General features: G+C 41.1%; 1 protein-coding gene, 1 long non-coding RNA gene and 1 pseudogene across 2 annotated transcripts in view; all 3 read left to right on the top strand.

Moving 5' to 3' along the window:
- The first annotated feature begins 4,919 nt into the window (after positions 1-4,919).
- LOC133720799 (PHD finger protein MALE MEIOCYTE DEATH 1-like) lies at positions 4,920-7,278 on the top strand (annotated as a pseudogene).
- Positions 7,279-8,165: 887 nt separating this feature from the next.
- Positions 8,166-12,391, top strand: LOC133721530 (uncharacterized). The gene is given in 11 exon segments (XM_062148173.1): positions 8,166-8,513; positions 9,209-9,250; positions 9,335-9,479; positions 9,587-9,736; positions 9,739-9,818; positions 10,032-10,089; positions 10,385-10,462; positions 10,606-10,694; positions 11,140-11,221; positions 11,682-11,870; positions 11,958-12,391. Coding segments are annotated over 11 exon segments (1,221 nt in total). The 5' UTR covers positions 8,166-8,346; the 3' UTR covers positions 12,099-12,391.
- Positions 12,392-12,746: 355 nt separating this feature from the next.
- Positions 12,747-16,292, top strand: part of LOC133719931 (uncharacterized) — a 10,847-nt gene continuing 7,301 nt past the window's right edge. The window contains exons 1-2 of the long non-coding RNA XR_009851564.1: positions 12,747-12,858; positions 12,977-13,049. This is a non-coding gene — a long non-coding RNA (uncharacterized LOC133719931). The remainder of the gene's footprint in view (positions 12,859-12,976; positions 13,050-16,292) is intronic.

The raw sequence follows: 16,292 nt of genomic DNA, 5'->3' as shown, positions 1-16,292 counted from the left end.
TGCCTTACCGCTTGGCGGTTGGTTGCCGATGAAAAATGATAAACACATAGAGCAAGTAATAATATTTTGTTCGAGTGTCCCATGTTTATTTAATTGGGTTGCAATTAAATAGAAGCATGGCACGTGTGTATAGCATGTACTTGTAATGTATATCATTTTTGCATTTTTGTAGATATGCTAAAGGATCATTGAGATCGGTATGTGAAGTATGACATATCTAGCATGTGAGACCTAGAAAATGTTGCCAAATCTACGAAATGTTGTAGGCATGCTTAAAAGTTATGGAAGCATGTAAAGATATATCAAGTGTGATATTCTATAAGCATGCTTAGAAGTAGTAAAAGCATGTGATTGGCATGGCATTAGCTCAATTTGAAAGAGTGTAAAAGATAAGATATAGTTACTTATCTTATGCTGATTTGGAGGCTAGCGGAGTTGAAGTTGAAGTTTGTCCCAGCATGACGCTGTATTGCATTGGCGGAGCACCTTGGTCGAAGGTGATGAAGTTGCCAATTTGGAGAGGTGCGCGGTTATTATATCTCCACTAGTTTGATAGGGGGCAGCAGCATATGGAGATAGCCATAGCGGTGTAGTGGCAGCAAAATAGGTAGCCTAACCCATGCAGCCAATGGAGGCATAAATTATGCTGCCAAAAGGGAGACTAGGTGAGAGTATCATATGCAGGACATATGGGCATGTGCTCAAACAGTGTAACTTGATAATTAATCTCAATATTGCATGGCTATGAGTCCATAAGTTAACAAGAATGGTGCACGAACCCGATGCATATATAAACATATATATATATATATATATATATATATATATATATATATATATATATATATATATATATATATATATGCGTGCACTTATCTCTACATGCATTGAATACAATATATAGCCCTGTTCAATAAAGCAGCATATATAGATATTCAAGTAGTAGGGACGTGTCGTGTATATCAAAATAGCAAACTTATCTTGTTATTTTGTTGGTCTCTTTGGCTCTCTGCTGCAAGTGGAAGTGGTGAAGAACCCAGGCGTTCGAAGCGAGAGCTGTAGTTGCTGCGTTCCCGAGCCCTTGCAGTTGTAAGCAAAGTGGGTGTAAGAGTGGGGGTGCAGGGAAGAGCTTGAGGTTGTGGTCAGCGGAAAAGCGCGGCTGCAAAGCTCTGCATAGATGCCGGAGGTGTTTCCGAGCTCAGCGGAGCGGCGGTTGGCGGTGCTGAGGTGATGGCCTCGTTGAACTGTAGCTGAGCGGATGTGGGTTTCTGCTGAAGGAAAGTTGAGCTGGCAGCGGTGCCTAGCTGTTGTGGAACTTTGCTGGCGGAGGTGATGACCAGCGGAGGTCGACTTGCGAGTGTAGTCCGGCTAGCGGAGGTCATGAGGTCAGCGAAACTCTTCTTGGGCAGATGGTGCCTGGCGCTTAGTATTGACGGAGGAATTTACCGCGCTGCCGCCGACATAGCTCGGCGGTGGAGTTGTTCAGCGGAACTTGCCGGCGGAGCCCTAGGACACCAGCGGAGTTTACTGATGCTCCGTTAAGGCTGTGAGCATCTGGAGCTAGCGGTGGTGTTTGGAGGGGATCTCTTGGCGTTGCGGTGGTGCTCGGAGGAGCGGAGCATTTGGGACAGCCGTGGAGCATGGGCAGCGGCACAGTCGCGCTGAAGAGCTGGCGGAAGGGCTCGCTGGCGTCAGAGCCTTGCTGGCGGAGGATGCTCTTGCCAGCGGAGGAGGCTGTGCCGGCGGCAGTGGCTAGCGGAAGATACTTGGTGGATGATTGCTAGCGGTGATAACTCAGCGGTGAAGCAGTTCAGCGGATGAGAAGTTCGGCGGAACTTAGAGCTCAGCGGAGACGACTAATGGGTTGTCCGGCGGAGTCGCTGTTGCTGGCGGTATTCTGCTAGCGGAGGCTGCAGTGGATTGACGCTAGCGTGCCGCTGGTTCTGATGATGATCGAAGAATGATCATGGGTGGCCAAAGGAGATCTCTGGGTGTCCAGAGAGAATTGGCACCAGATTTTTTTTTTTTTTTGTTTGCCAGCGTTGACTTTTTTGAGTTGGGCGTTGACCAGCCTTGACTGGCGGTGACCGATTGTTGATCGGCCCAGATGTGTCAAAGTTCGTGGTAGGTGACGAAGCCTTTGTGTTGGCTTCCCACAGACGGCGCCAATGTTAACGTTAGGGACCGAGGGGTCTCTAGTTAGCTTTAGAGAGAGAGAGAGAGAGCGACACAAGCAAAGTATAGTGGTTCGTCTCCCGCCTTAGCGGGAGACTACGTCCACTTGAATGTTGTACTAGTGTGTTGAGCCTTGCGGCCCAAGCGGATTACATGTGTAATGGAGTGGATGTTTAAGTGGGAGGAGGCATTCCTTTTATAGGTGAAGGAAGCCATCTCCTTTACATGGTTTTCGATGTGGGACAAGCAAAGATAACTATTCTAGTGTAGAAAGCCTAGTTTGTGAGGGCATGTTGGCAAGGCCGGGAAGGTGGCTTCCTGGCGACTGATTTGCCACTTCCTGATACCGTGGCGTAGCTTGAACATAGGGCTACAAGATGCAAGTAGCGGTTGGGCCTCACCATGGCTTGTGGGTGTCCCAAAGAGAGTGTTACTTATGTTTGGTGATGTAGTAAATAGTCTTGCTAGTAGAGGTATCTACAGGTGGCCCAGAAGGAATAATCATTTCTTTATTTCGCTAGCGTGGGGGACAGAGAGTGCGGTACAGTTTGGCTCGCGGTAGAATAAAGAAAGCAAGCGTGCGGTGGGGTCTGTACACAATTACAGAAAGACAGGAATATAGCATTATGGCTATATTAATGCGCCATTAATGCGATGTGCTTGCGGGAATTGGATTAAGTATATTATCCCAGCTGACCACGTTCAAAAAGGGGTTTAGCTTTACCCAATGTTCTAAAAATCGGCCTAGGCGGCCGACTAGGCGGCGCCTAGGCGCTAGGCGTGAAGGTGCCTTTCGGATTTTCCCCTAATCGTTTGCCTTAGGCGCCGGACGGCTAGGCGTTCGCCTAGGCGGGCTGGACGGAACCTAGGCGGGCTGGACGGATCCCGACTGGGGCTGGGCGCTAGGATCTGAACTATATTCAACCTCACATCTTTCTTCCACCTATATTATCCCAGCTGACCACGTTCAAAAAGGGGTTTAGCTTTACGCCTTTACCTATATTCTAGCAATATTGGTGCGCCATTATTACGGGAGGACTGGCCAACAGACAGTAAAGAAGCATAACTCGCGATCACATTTGTTGGGCACTCAGCTTGGCCCATATTCTAGCATTATTAGCCCACTACAGCTACCAAGACCATTAAGGATTTTTGGATTTGTTTAAGGCCAACGACTGTGGGCTGATGAATCTGCAGAGTAGCCTATATATAGAGGCTACAACGAAATCATAAAGACGGCCAATTCAATAATTAATCTCTACGATTATCCAAGCCTCTCCGGAGCAAATACCCATTCTCCTCTTACAGGTGACCACACTCCAGTCCTAGTCTCCTCGGGAGCCGACTGTCAGTGCCACCGAACCCTCTGTCAACGTACATCTGTCCTAGTCTCCTTGGGAGCCGACGGAAGTGCCGCGACCACAACGGTTACAGAACCAGCCAAGTAAGGGTAACGTCCTCGCAAACCAGCCAAGCTAGAGTCACGCTTTAGCAACATCTCAGTATTTTCCAATGGTGTACGCTCTGCTCAATCTACGACATTGAGTATCGACTTGTGAACAAGAAGAAACCTCAACGAAGTCCTCACCACGAGGCACAAAGGATCCCGCGACGAGGTTGGTGCTCTCCTCGTCTACAATCGTTCCAAAGAAGTCAGGTCAAGGGACACCCCTGACGACCGCACCCGAACGGTGCTGGCACGCCCAAGTAAGAAAAGAGACTGTTGACCAGCTACAGCAGCAAAGTAAAACTGGAGCCGAACACGTGTTGAAACCTGGATGAAAGAGTAGAATAAGTAGTTACAACACCAAATTAGTATAAATAGAGTTGATCAAGCTTTGTGCAGTTAGTTGGCACCATTAATCATTTTGTACATTTTTACCGAAAATCTAATACCAGTTGCTTTTCATTTTCTCCCTACTTTTCTTCGTCTTCTACCCCTTAGGGTTTCAATTTCGCCATTGTTGCTTTGTCTTCAAGCTTTCATCACTATGACCTTGAGTTTTAGCACTAAGTTTGTGTTTTCCTGATTCAATGAGGACTACTGGCTTGGTACTCACTCAATCCTAGCTGTGGCTGGCCATCTACTACCAATCCTATACTACTGTTGTAATTTTATCATTTTTATCAGCTTATGTATCCGATGTGTTAATTCTTGGATTATTACATGTCCCGTTTGGTGTATGCATGTGTAACTTTGATATTTGTGTTTTCAAGTTGGCTAATTGACATTATTGGCTCATAAATTGTATTTGGCACGATCATCACGTAACCTAAAGTATTGATGCATGTATTGCTCTTTCTCCAACCAAATACAAACAGTCTAATAGAGCAGTACTCTAAAATCATGAAGGCAGCTCGCAAAAATATTTTTCACTCTTTCCTTCATTTAGTCTTACGGTTTGGTTCATGCTTGCTCCTTAAATGAATCAAATCCAAAACTTTAGTACTTCAACACTCAGTTTTGTTTAGCACCGGAATCCTTGTGACTCGCTATTAATGGCATCATATAGCACTAATCTTTGTTGCCGCCTAATTGTGTACCCACACATTCGGATACTTCTTACCCACAAATTGGTGCCGATTTTGGTAAATCCCAAACAAGTAAAAAAAAAAAAAAATTGACAGTCTCGTAAAATTCACACTTAACAACATGGTAAATGCATGCATGTGAAAAATTGCATATGAATGGTAGTGCTTCCCTTCCAACATTTCGAGCGCGCAGCATTAGCTTTCTTGCAGAAGCAGCCAACTCCAGCTGTGTCCATGTCGACCCAAATGGACCAAACCCCAAACCCCAACTCCATCCCAACCAAGAAACGAAGCACCAGGAAGAGGCTCCGAGCTTGCACCAACCACAGCTATGAGCTCACCACGTTTTGCGAACCGGATCGCCCTATTAGTCCAACCGGCCCATTCCGAGACAACATTGCCGTGTTTCTTCAACAATGTGCGGAGCTCACGGACTTCACAGTTCAAGGCATGAGTGTTTGGTTCACTCTTCTACGCAGCCGTGAGTGTTTGGTTCCTCTTTTTACTATTGAAGAGAACGTGAACACCTCCAAAACCGAGTTCTGTGATCACTGCTTGTCAACTGGTTAGACACTCCAAACTTTTCTCTTTATTTGTGTTCCGAAAAGTTTTGTTTCGCTGTTTCGGTACTCTGGTGGATTCTGGTTTTGGGTTTCGAGGATTTCGATACTGGTTGGGGATTTGGGGTTTGTGTGCCTTTGATTTGTATTGTTTCTGCTATATTCTAGCGTGTGCAATTTGTCTATTTCTTACTTCTTGTTGTGGAATGTGCTTCGATCGAAGTTAAGGTATTCGAATTGGGGTACTTGAATACTAGGTTGCTTGCTAGACATAGTAGTTTTGGTTCTGAAGTTTGCACTTTTCTGTCTAGGAATTAAGGAAAGTTTGTAATCCAAAACCTTAGGAACATTTTTAATTCTTTCATTCCATCTATGTTTAACTAAAGACAACCACTATGGAGTACATTATTCGTAGCGAATTAGTCCGGAAATTTGAGGTTTTGATAGCACTAATCTTCTTAGTGTCTTTCTATAGTTATCAAACAGCTTTACCTTGGTCTATTATATAGGAAAAGCAACTGACTGAACTTGCAGAGGCTAATCACAAGTTATTCACAACTAATATAACTATAATTGAGTATACTGACTATACTAGCAACTTGCTGCTTGATTCTTTGTACTATGCCACTGTCATTCAAGCTTATATATGTTCTGCAATCTTTGGCTTTGTTTCTTAGCTTTTTCTGTGGTTGCTGCATGACATGTTGTTATTGTTGTTTAGATTGGAGTAACCATTTTGTGTCGAAGAGAAAGTACCACATGATAATTCCCAAGGATGATTGTTGGACTAAGCCTCTAGATGCTAGTGTCTTGGAAGGCACAACGCATCTGTTACATGGTATGATTCACTGTGATGGGATTGGGCATTTGCAATGCATTAATGGACGTAAAGGTGGTTCTAAGCATCTTTGTGGCAGAGAGATCATGGATCTTTGGGATCGGATTTGCACAAATCTTAGAACCAGGTGATGGAAACACTTTTTTTCTTCTCTTGGGACTACATTACATAATTGAAAAACAATGTACTAGTTCTGATGTTTTCTTCTCTTTTGCAGGAAAATCACAGTTGAAGATTTCTCAAAGAAGCGGTCCATGGAACTTCGACTGCTTCATGGGATTGCTTATGGACATCCTTGGTTCGGTAGATGGGGATACAGGTTTTGCCATGGAAGCTTTGGGGTTGCAGAAGAAACATATGAAAGAGCACTTGATATTCTCAGCTCAATAGAGCTTGAAAAGATCATCCAAGATTTTAGTGACATGGAAGAGTGTGAAGAGCTGAAGAGAGTCATTCATTGCTACAAACATTGGAGCGAATCAAGCTTGGTTACAATCAAAGATCTTCTCAAATTTATATATGCTCACTGTCAAGGCTGGCTGTCCTGTGAAAAGAAAAGTCAGAAAACCGAAACTGCCTTCTACTACTACTCTTTCATCCCTCCGGATCAAGTCCAAGCTGTTTGCTGATGTTATTTCTCACGACCCCGGCAGACATCCTGCAAGAAGACTAAAGATGGCCGCAGATGCGATTGTGCATGTATTGAGAGAAAATGAAAAGAAAGGCTTTGTGAATGGTGAGATGGCCAGGCAAGATGTAAGAGATGCAGCTCTGTTGCATGGTAGAAGAAGAGGGTTGCCTATCAGAGATATAGGTTTGTTGGATAATGTGCTGAGCAAGCTGGACAATGTGATTATTGGGAATCACATTGTCTGCCGCAAGCTGCATGCGATGCCTGGAATTAAGACTGGAATTAGGAAATATACCGTTCATGATCTTCTCGATGGAATCAAGTCCTTGGAACCTGAGAAAGAGTTACTTCTTCCATCACAAGCTCTAGTTCCTGATGTTTACAGTGATGTTCTTTACTTGTACAAGAATGAACTGTTGGGATATCCAGAATCCAAGTTGGTACAATTGGCTACTCAAGTGGTGTTGAACACCAAGTACTTTGTAAAGGAATATCGATTCGGGGATAAGAGCAGTGCCTTGACATTCCTTTGCCAAGTATGACTGATAGTGCTAATCCTGCTGAATCAGGAATCTAAGAGTGCACAAGGTATCGCAACATAAACACTGCAGTGGAATGGAGGATGCTGATGAACTTCGCATAAAACTGAAACTGCTCTTAGATATTCGACTGTTCTACTTTACTGCATTTTGATCTGCATTGTTGGAGTACTATTGCAAATTGTTGCAAACTGACTGATATGTTATGTGCTGGTATAAACATGAGTCTACATTAAGATTTTGTTTTCACTAGTATAGATACATGTTATGTTAAAGCTGATTCTGTCTCTTTTTCTTTGAAGTAAAAAGCTTATATATTCTCTTGAACACAGACATTCACTGTTCTTCTTATGCGTCCTTTCATTTGTTAAGAGTTTCATTTGAACACCTCATGTCAAATGACTATCGCTAAACTGTCTTTGGAGAGGAGAAGGATGTAGCAACATGGTTGATTGCTTATCATTTATCATCCTAGTTTCATCGTCTTAAAAGTTAAAACAACACATATTTTAAGTCGGAAAAATTACCAAAAATGCATTATTTGGTCAACAAAAACGGCATTTTCTTATTGAAATTTTAGTACTTTTGTAACGTTTCGTTATGAAAGTATCCGTTGCAAAAATATTCATGTACTTATATTAGTCTTCAACGTTATAAAAGTATTCGTTACAAATAATATTCCTCTATATCGGTCTTCAATCTTAGGAATCGGTTATTTATTTACATGACTACTCGATTGGTCCGACCAAAAACCTCGATTCTAAGTTTCTAATTCGATTCCTAACCCCTTTTCTCACTATTCAAATTTAAAAGAGAAACAACTGTACATGCGCTTTCCCTTAAACAAAAGACTCTACGGTGTCGTTTTGGTGCTTCATATATAAATTCCCAGAAAAAGAAACACAATAGCAACAGTCATAAATAACCAGTCTTCAGATTCAATCAATGACCAATTGGATTGGCTCATTGAGCCATTAACACTTCTGGGTTCCCTAATTCCATATCAACTTAACCCAAAGCTTCTTGCTTTTCTCACTTCTCTATCAAATTGGGCACCCAAGATTCTTAACGATGCGGTTCAAGATGTGCAATTTGTTCAATTGGGTAGTGATTATGGCTGCGTTTCTGGTTCTGGGTTCGATCAATGTCTACGCATTTGGTTCTCCTTCTTCTTCTTCTTCGGAGACCACTATGCACACTAACAATTGGGCCGTTCTGGTCTGCACCTCTCGCTTCTGGTAATTCCAAGCTTCGTTTTAGTTTGATCAATCTGTATTTACTGTTTTTTGTGTGAAAATATTAATACCCATGTTGTAAATTTTGGTTATGAATGTTACCCTTGTGAAAAGTTGCTTGCTTTAATTGTTGATCTTCTCTGAGAAGATGTAAATTTTGGTTCATATGAAACTTATAAGGTCTTAATTTTGAGTTCTTGGACGTACTTGTTTGTATTCAAATTCATGTTTAGTTGTTTAAGTTGTGCACTATCAACAATGCAAAAGAAGAGAAGTTTGGAAGATATGCTTCACGTGAACCATAACCATTTTCTGGTTTTGGAAGCAAAGTAGTACCAGTATTGTAAGTTAAAACTTCGGCTTAGGAATCCGTTTAAACTTGTGTAATAGCCAGCTACTTCACGGCTAGGCGGCGCTGAATATAGCTTCTGTATCCACATAATATGGTGTTGTTGGAAGTAAGAAACCACAGACGTTTCATCTTTTGTTTTGCATTTAGCTTAAACATTACTCTAGCAATCAAAAGGGTACTAAGACAACTAGTTACATCTTAAGGGTTCATTGCATGCCACTACTATATTCTTTAAGAATCATACTGAGGTGGTGCAAAAATCTTGAGTTCTAATATATTTCAAGGTTTGATAGTTCTATCGAATGACAATTTGACTTTCGATTCTAATTTTTTTTTTCTTTCTCAGGTTTAATTATCGACACATGGCCAATACTTTATCCCTATACAGGTAAGCACACAGGTCTTCTTCTCATAGATGATGATCTTTATATTCTCACGTAGATAGTTAAGTATGTTTTCTTTTGATTTAAAGGACGGTTAAGCGACTTGGAATACCTGATGAGAGGATAATACTTATGCTGGCAGATGACATGGCCTGTAATGCTAGAAACAAGTACCCTGCCCAAGTTTTTAATAATGAAAACCACAGACTCAACTTGTATGGAGATAATGTTGAGGTGAGCTTTCTTGTCTCTGGTTAGGTCGTTACTTTTACTCCTGATCAGTTTTCCAATTACATTTTTGAATTCCAAACTTGACCGATTAATGAAACTGCATCTACCAGGTAGATTATCGAGGTTATGAAGTGACGGTTGAAAATTTTTTACGTGTATTAACTGGGCGCCATGAGACTGCTGTTCCAAGATCTAAGCGTCTTTTAAGTGATGAAGGAAGCCACATTCTTTTGTATATGACTGGACATGGAGGAGATGAGTTTTTTTAAAATTTCAAGACTCAGAAGAGCTCCAGAGTCATGATTTAGCTGATGCTGTAAAACAAATGAAAGAAAAGCGTAGGTTAGAAAATTTTACCTCTTGTAACTGTTGCTAGACATAGATACAATAGTTTGCATTTCTTATCATATTATCTATATCAAAATCTAGTTTGCTACATTATCATTTCTATTTTACATATAATTGTTATGATGTCTAGCTCTGATGAGTGTCATATTGATCATCACTACTGGATAATGAACTCATCTAACTTTGATAATATGGTTGAAATTTCAGGTTCAAGGAGCTGCTGATAATGGTGGACACGTGCCAGGCTGCCACCCTCTTCTCTCAGGTTTGTGATCTGCTCCTACCAAAGCATGAATCCTAGATACTTTTTACTGTAAGAGGCTGAGAGTTATATTTTCTTGGGAGATCTGTTAGGGGTATCTGTGTTTATATACAATCTCTGTTCTTTTGCATTTGGAAGATCCCTTCTCAATATCATCTATTCATTGCTAACCAATTGGCAAAGTCATTGTTGCACGTTGAAATTGTGTTTTCATATGACCAATTTTTGTATTATGCTTTAATCTGGCCTACATGAGAATGACTTCGTTACTAAATTAAAGTTCCCTTTCTGATTGCAGCTTCAATCACCGGGTGTTTTGGCCATTGGAAGTAGCATGAAAGGAGAAAATTCATACTCGCATCACTTGGACTCTGATGTATAGCATTTTACTATCTTACAACCTTTAAACTCATTTGGCTGAGAATGCTAAACCATGTTTTTAGTTAAACTCAAATCCAGGTATTAGATACAATTTAGTGCGTATCATCTAATTCTTGTTGTACTGTTTGATTGATACAGGTTGGTGTCTCTGTTGTGGATCGTTTTACATTTTACACTCTTGCATTCTTTGAGAGGCTAAATATGTATGACAATGCTTCCGTGAGCAGGTATATTGGAGTTAGCCTTTGTCTACTGATACGATAGACTGATTTCATGTTTCACTCTACTTATATGGGATGTTTTTATCTTCTTTCCACATCTTGATACATTCCCTTTCTCCTCTTGCACCTATATGCACTACATCTGCTTTAGTATAGAGGTCTTGATTTATGGATCCCATCTTATTTGCAGTTCGAAATCATTCCCCCAAAATATTCTAGCTGAATGTGTCTCTATTATATAAAATGTTTTGCCTATGCCTGCTTGATATAATTGTGACTCAGATCAGACCATATAGAATTATAACAGGGAAAAATAGCCTATTTGAAACTTGCACATGTATTTTTGGCTGTTCTTCCACTTTAGTTGTTCATCTCGTTGAACAAATTCATACCTTAATATCATTATGGAAATAGTATATATCAACTGCGGCCTTTTGTTTTTTCTTTGCAGTCTATTTAATTCGTATCACCCAAGCTTGTTGATGTCAACTGCATATTACCGAACAGATCTATACCAGCGTCGCCTTGAAGAGGTATTGAAATATAGACTTAACTTCTCAATCTGAGCTATAGAAGGTGCTTGTGTGCTGGGAAATATGTCGTGTATGGTAATTGTATACTGTTTTGACTTGGAGCACTTATTACCTGTAAGAAGATACTAGCTTCTCATGAATCTAGTTGCAACATTAAATGGTTGGCATGTTATATCCTAAGATAAATATCATATTATTTGGTTTTATTTTATGTTGCTTCTTGAAGTTCCATGGCTTTTTCATGGTAACGAAATTGGTTTCTCAAAATCTTTGTTTCCATGGCTATTGACTGAGCTATAATTCAGGCTTAATGTTCAGCAGCAGCTATTTCCTTCATGAATTTTATTGAGATAACTTCTACTTGCTCTTGCATATGTGAATTTCCACTTGAAACACATTGGGACAGTATAGCAATCTAGGCGGTTGAGGTACTTTTATTGACATTGATACTTGCTTTTAGGTACCTGTGACAAACTTCTTTGGATCAGTCATGGAAACAATACATACTGATTCAGCTTATAAAGCCCTTTCAAGGAAAAGTAACAGCAGAGCTGAAATCAATACGCCCTTTGATCAGTCAGCCAATGCCGATAAAAGAACTTTGGCAGATTCAAATGGTCAGGATCAATTCAGTGACCTGAAAAAAGAGGTAACATTTCTATAACCCTTCATGTTAATGTATGAACCTTCGTTTCTTTGCAGCACTTCTGCTTATGGGAATGAATGAATGCTGCAGGATCAACAAGGTGCTTTCAGACATTTGTGGAACACGTTGAATGACAAGGTCGGAAAAATTGAAGATGTGGATTCATTTGTGCAGTACGGTTTGCTAGCCATGGTTCCACTATTGCTACTTCCCACATTGTTATCGCGGTGAAAGTTTGGGTGTATTTGCAATTACTGTTCCCACTTTGAGAAGCGAGAGAGAGAGAGAGAGAGTATTTGTTGATAAGTTAAATGGGGATGTATTTTTTGCTTATCTTTACTGTTAATTCTTTGGATTCAAGCCATCCAGCGCAAGGTGACTGGATAATGGCAAAAGGAGGTTAAATTAGGATAGGTCCACGAGTTCGATCCCTTTCAATGTAACATTGTGTTCTTATTAAAAACAGTGATAATGTGATATGATATCTTAGTTGTGAAGCACCATGGGATTCATAGACACCTCAATATGTCTTCTCAATGCACTGGACACTGGAAACTTGTTAGATTTGTACTAAAATCACTTGGCGTTTTCACATTTTGCAGACTGAACTTGGAAACAATGTATAGACCATGTTTCTCTTTTTTGGACATGTCCAAAATTTGGGTACAAAGTAAAAACACAAAAATCCCATAAAATATAATTTTTAGAAAACCCTCATCTGAATTGAACAAAAATCCCATATGGTCAATAATGGTTTGACCTACTGATCCTCTCTGGACTTATTGCAGCAGCCAGCACTCCCAGCAGGTGTAGTACTGTAGTCTCATTATTCCTCACTATTACCAATAAAAAATAAGGTAGGCCCAGACTAATAAAACAAACAAAACTCCCCAACCGAAGCAAAGCAGATTAGCAGCAACACAGAGAAAACAACAAGAAGAAGAAGAAGGAGGAGGAGGAGAAGGAGATCACCATGATGCACTACAAGGAGGTTGTTTCCTTTTACCATTTTCATTTTCCTTTCTTGGGTTTTTCATGAAAAATCTTCAATCACTGTATATCAAATCTTGTAATTCAAAATGACCATCTGGTGATGAATGTATTGGCAGGAAAAAGAGGCAAAGAAAGAAGCTTTCAGGAAGTACTTGGAATCCAGTGGAGTTCTTGATGCCCTCACCAAAGGTTTGTTCCTCTCTTTTGTCTCTTTATCGATGTGAAGCTTAATCAAGTACTTTCCTTTTGTTTTGTTTTGTTTTTTTTTTTGTGTGAAAAGATTGGATTTTTGTGATTAATCGATATGCATTCTCATTCAATCTGTCTTTTCCTGTAAAAAAAAATTTCTGGGACAGTTTTGGTTGCATTGTACGAGCAGAATGGCAAGCCTTCCTCTGCGCTCGATGTTAGGGTAAGGCCCCAACGAAGAGAAGAAAAGAAATGCAGAAGGAAGAAAAGAATGCAAAAGAGAAATTCTGATATATTGATCGATGGTCACTACATCATGGATGATGGGTTTTATACTTGAACCAGCTAACAGATGAGGACACATGGCACTCATGTGGACGTTGCATTAGACAACCCCTAATTACTAAATTAACTCTAACTTAACTCTAACTAGCTTAATTAAGAAATGCTCGTGCTTAATTAAGAAATGCTCGTGCTAATCACATGCAATACAACTCATGTTTCCGAAATGAATAAAATCATAACAACTCCATCCCACCTAAAGTAACAGCTTGTCCTCAAGCTTGGAACTCTGGAAACCTCCGCATGATCTCATCTGCCTCTTCCCAAGTGGCTTCTTCCACCTCTGTGCCCAACCACTGGATTAACCATTGAGTCACAGCTGCATTGTTCTTTTTAGAAATCCTTCTTTCCAAAATCCTAGCTGGGTACCATCTTGGATTGTGAGGATCCACATCAGGTGGTAAGTGTGCTGCAGTCACCACGGCTTCACCAATCTTTTTCTTGAGCAAACATACATGGAACACAGGGTGAACTTTGGCTGTACTAGGAAGCTTTAGTTTGTAAGCCACTGAGCCAATCTTCTGTTCCACTTGAAATGGCCCATAATATCTTGGTGAGAGCTTGTGAAACAGCCTTTTTTGAACAGAGTGCTGCCTGTATGGTTGCAACTTCAGATACACCCAATCCCCCACAACAAACGATCTCTCAGTGTGATGTTTGTCATAGAAATGTTTCATCCGAGCTTGTGCTACTTGCAGATTTCGTTTCAGCAATGCAAGCAACTCATCTCTCTTTTTCAACTGAGTGTCTACTGCTTCCACAGCAGTTGAACCTGGAATGTAAGGTCTAATAGTAGGTGGTTCATAGCCATAAAGTGCTTGAAAGGGAGTCATACCTATTGCAGAATGGTGAGCAGTGTTATACCACCACTCCGCCCATGGTAAAGCATCCACCCAGGTATGGGGCCTTTCACCTACCACACACCTTAAGTATTGCTCCAAGGTTCTGTTCAGGTTCTCAGTTTGGCCATCACTTTGGGGATGGTAAGCTGAACTTTTGTTGAGAGTGGTTCCCTGCAGTTTAAAGAAAGCTTCCCAAAAATTGCTCAAAAACACAGGATCTCTGTCAGAGATAATAGCTTCAGGTAGTCCATGCAATTTAAAGATGTAGTTGACGAAGTGTTGAGCAACCATTGAAGCTGAATAAGGATGAGCTAAGGCAATGAAGTGCCCATATTTAGTCATTCGATCAATAATCACCATAATAACAGATTTCCCATTGGAGTTAGGTAAACCTTCAATGAAATCCATTGAAATCTTAGTCCAAGCCTTCTCTGGAATTTCATTTGGCTGAAGTAGTCCTGGAGGATTAATAGTTTCGTAATGGTTTTGCTGGCAAATGTGGCAGGAGGCAACAAAAGCCTTTATATCCTTCCTCATTCCAGGCCAAGCAAATGATCTGAGTACTCGTTTAAGAGTTCGTGAAGTTCCAGCATGTCCTCCATTCTTTCCCCCATGAAACTCATTTAGTATTTTCATTCTCCAGTCATCACAGGCAGGTACAAATATCCTACCCTTATAAAGCAATTGAGCATTGGTCACAGAATAGTGGGAAGGAGGAGAATGACCTTGTGCTATCTGCTGCAGGATGGTGCTAGTTTCAGTATCCTGCAAACAAGCTTGTTGAATTTCTGCCAGGTAAGAGTGGAGTGGTGAGGAGACCCCAGTGAGTGGATTCAGAGATCCATACTTAGTGATGGTCTCATCGGAGATGGTCAACTCTTGCTTCCGAGACAATGCATCAGGAGCAACATTGTTCTTGCCTGGTTTGTAGTGAATTGAGTAGTTGTACCCCATGAGCTTAAGTAACCACTTTTGTTGTGCCGGAGTGGTGATCTTCTGCTCTAAAAAATACTGAATTGTTCTATGATCAGTGTAGATCTTGAAATGGTTGCCAAGTAAGTAAGGTCTCCAATGTTGGACAGCAAAGACCACTGCCAACATTTCCTTATCATAAACTGGTAATGCAACATGTCTGGGGGCAAGAGCCTTGCTCAAAAACGCAATTGGATGTCCATCTTGTGACAGAATAGCGCCTATACCAAATCCGGAAGCATCACACTCAATAGTGAATTCTTTGGAAAAGTCGGGCAAGGCTAAAACTGGTGTGTGCATGAGAGCATACTTCAAGTCCTCAAAAGCAGCTTCAGACTCTTGTGTCCAGTGAAACTGACCAACCTTCAACATGTTAGTGAGTGGCTTGGCAATGAGGCCAAAATTCCTCACATATTTCCTGTAATACCCAGCTAGCCCTAAGAACCCTCTGAGCCCTTTGACAGTTAGAGGTTTCTGCCAATTCTTTATGCATTCTATTTTTGATGGATCAACTGCCACTCCTTCCTTGCTTATGACATGACCTAAGTATTCAACCGAAGCCACTTGGGAAGAGGCAGATGAGATCATGCGGAGGTTTCCAGAGTTCCAAGCTTGAGGACAAGCTGTTACTTTAGGTGGGATGGAGTTGTTATGATTTTATTCATTTCGGAAACATGAGTTGTATTGCATGTGATTAGCACGAGCATTTCTTAATTAAGCACGAGCATTTCTTAATTAAGCTAGTTAGAGTTAATTTGGTAATTAGGGGTTGTCTAATGCAACGTCCACATGAGTGACATGTGTTCTCATCTGTTAGCTGGTTCAAGTATAAAACCCATCATCCATGATGTAGTGACCATCGATCAATATATCAGAATTTCTCTTTTGCATTCTTTTCTTCCTTCTGCATTTCTTTTCTTCTCTTCGTTGGGGCCTTACCCTAACAACTGGTATCAAGAGCCAGGCGTCCATGGTTAAGCTTAAGGGAGTGGGGAAACCCGCAGATCCGCCTCGCAACCCCGATGCCCCTCTTGTATCGGATGAGCTTTCTCACCTCGACTACGAGCTCCAGATCCACAGAGATGAG

Source organism: Rosa rugosa, chromosome 7 (assembly GCF_958449725.1).
Source record: "Rosa rugosa chromosome 7, drRosRugo1.1, whole genome shotgun sequence".
Taxonomy (NCBI): domain Eukaryota; kingdom Viridiplantae; phylum Streptophyta; class Magnoliopsida; order Rosales; family Rosaceae; genus Rosa; species Rosa rugosa.
Note: the sequence above shows the minus strand (reverse complement) of the source record. Positions and strands in the feature narration are given on the sequence as shown.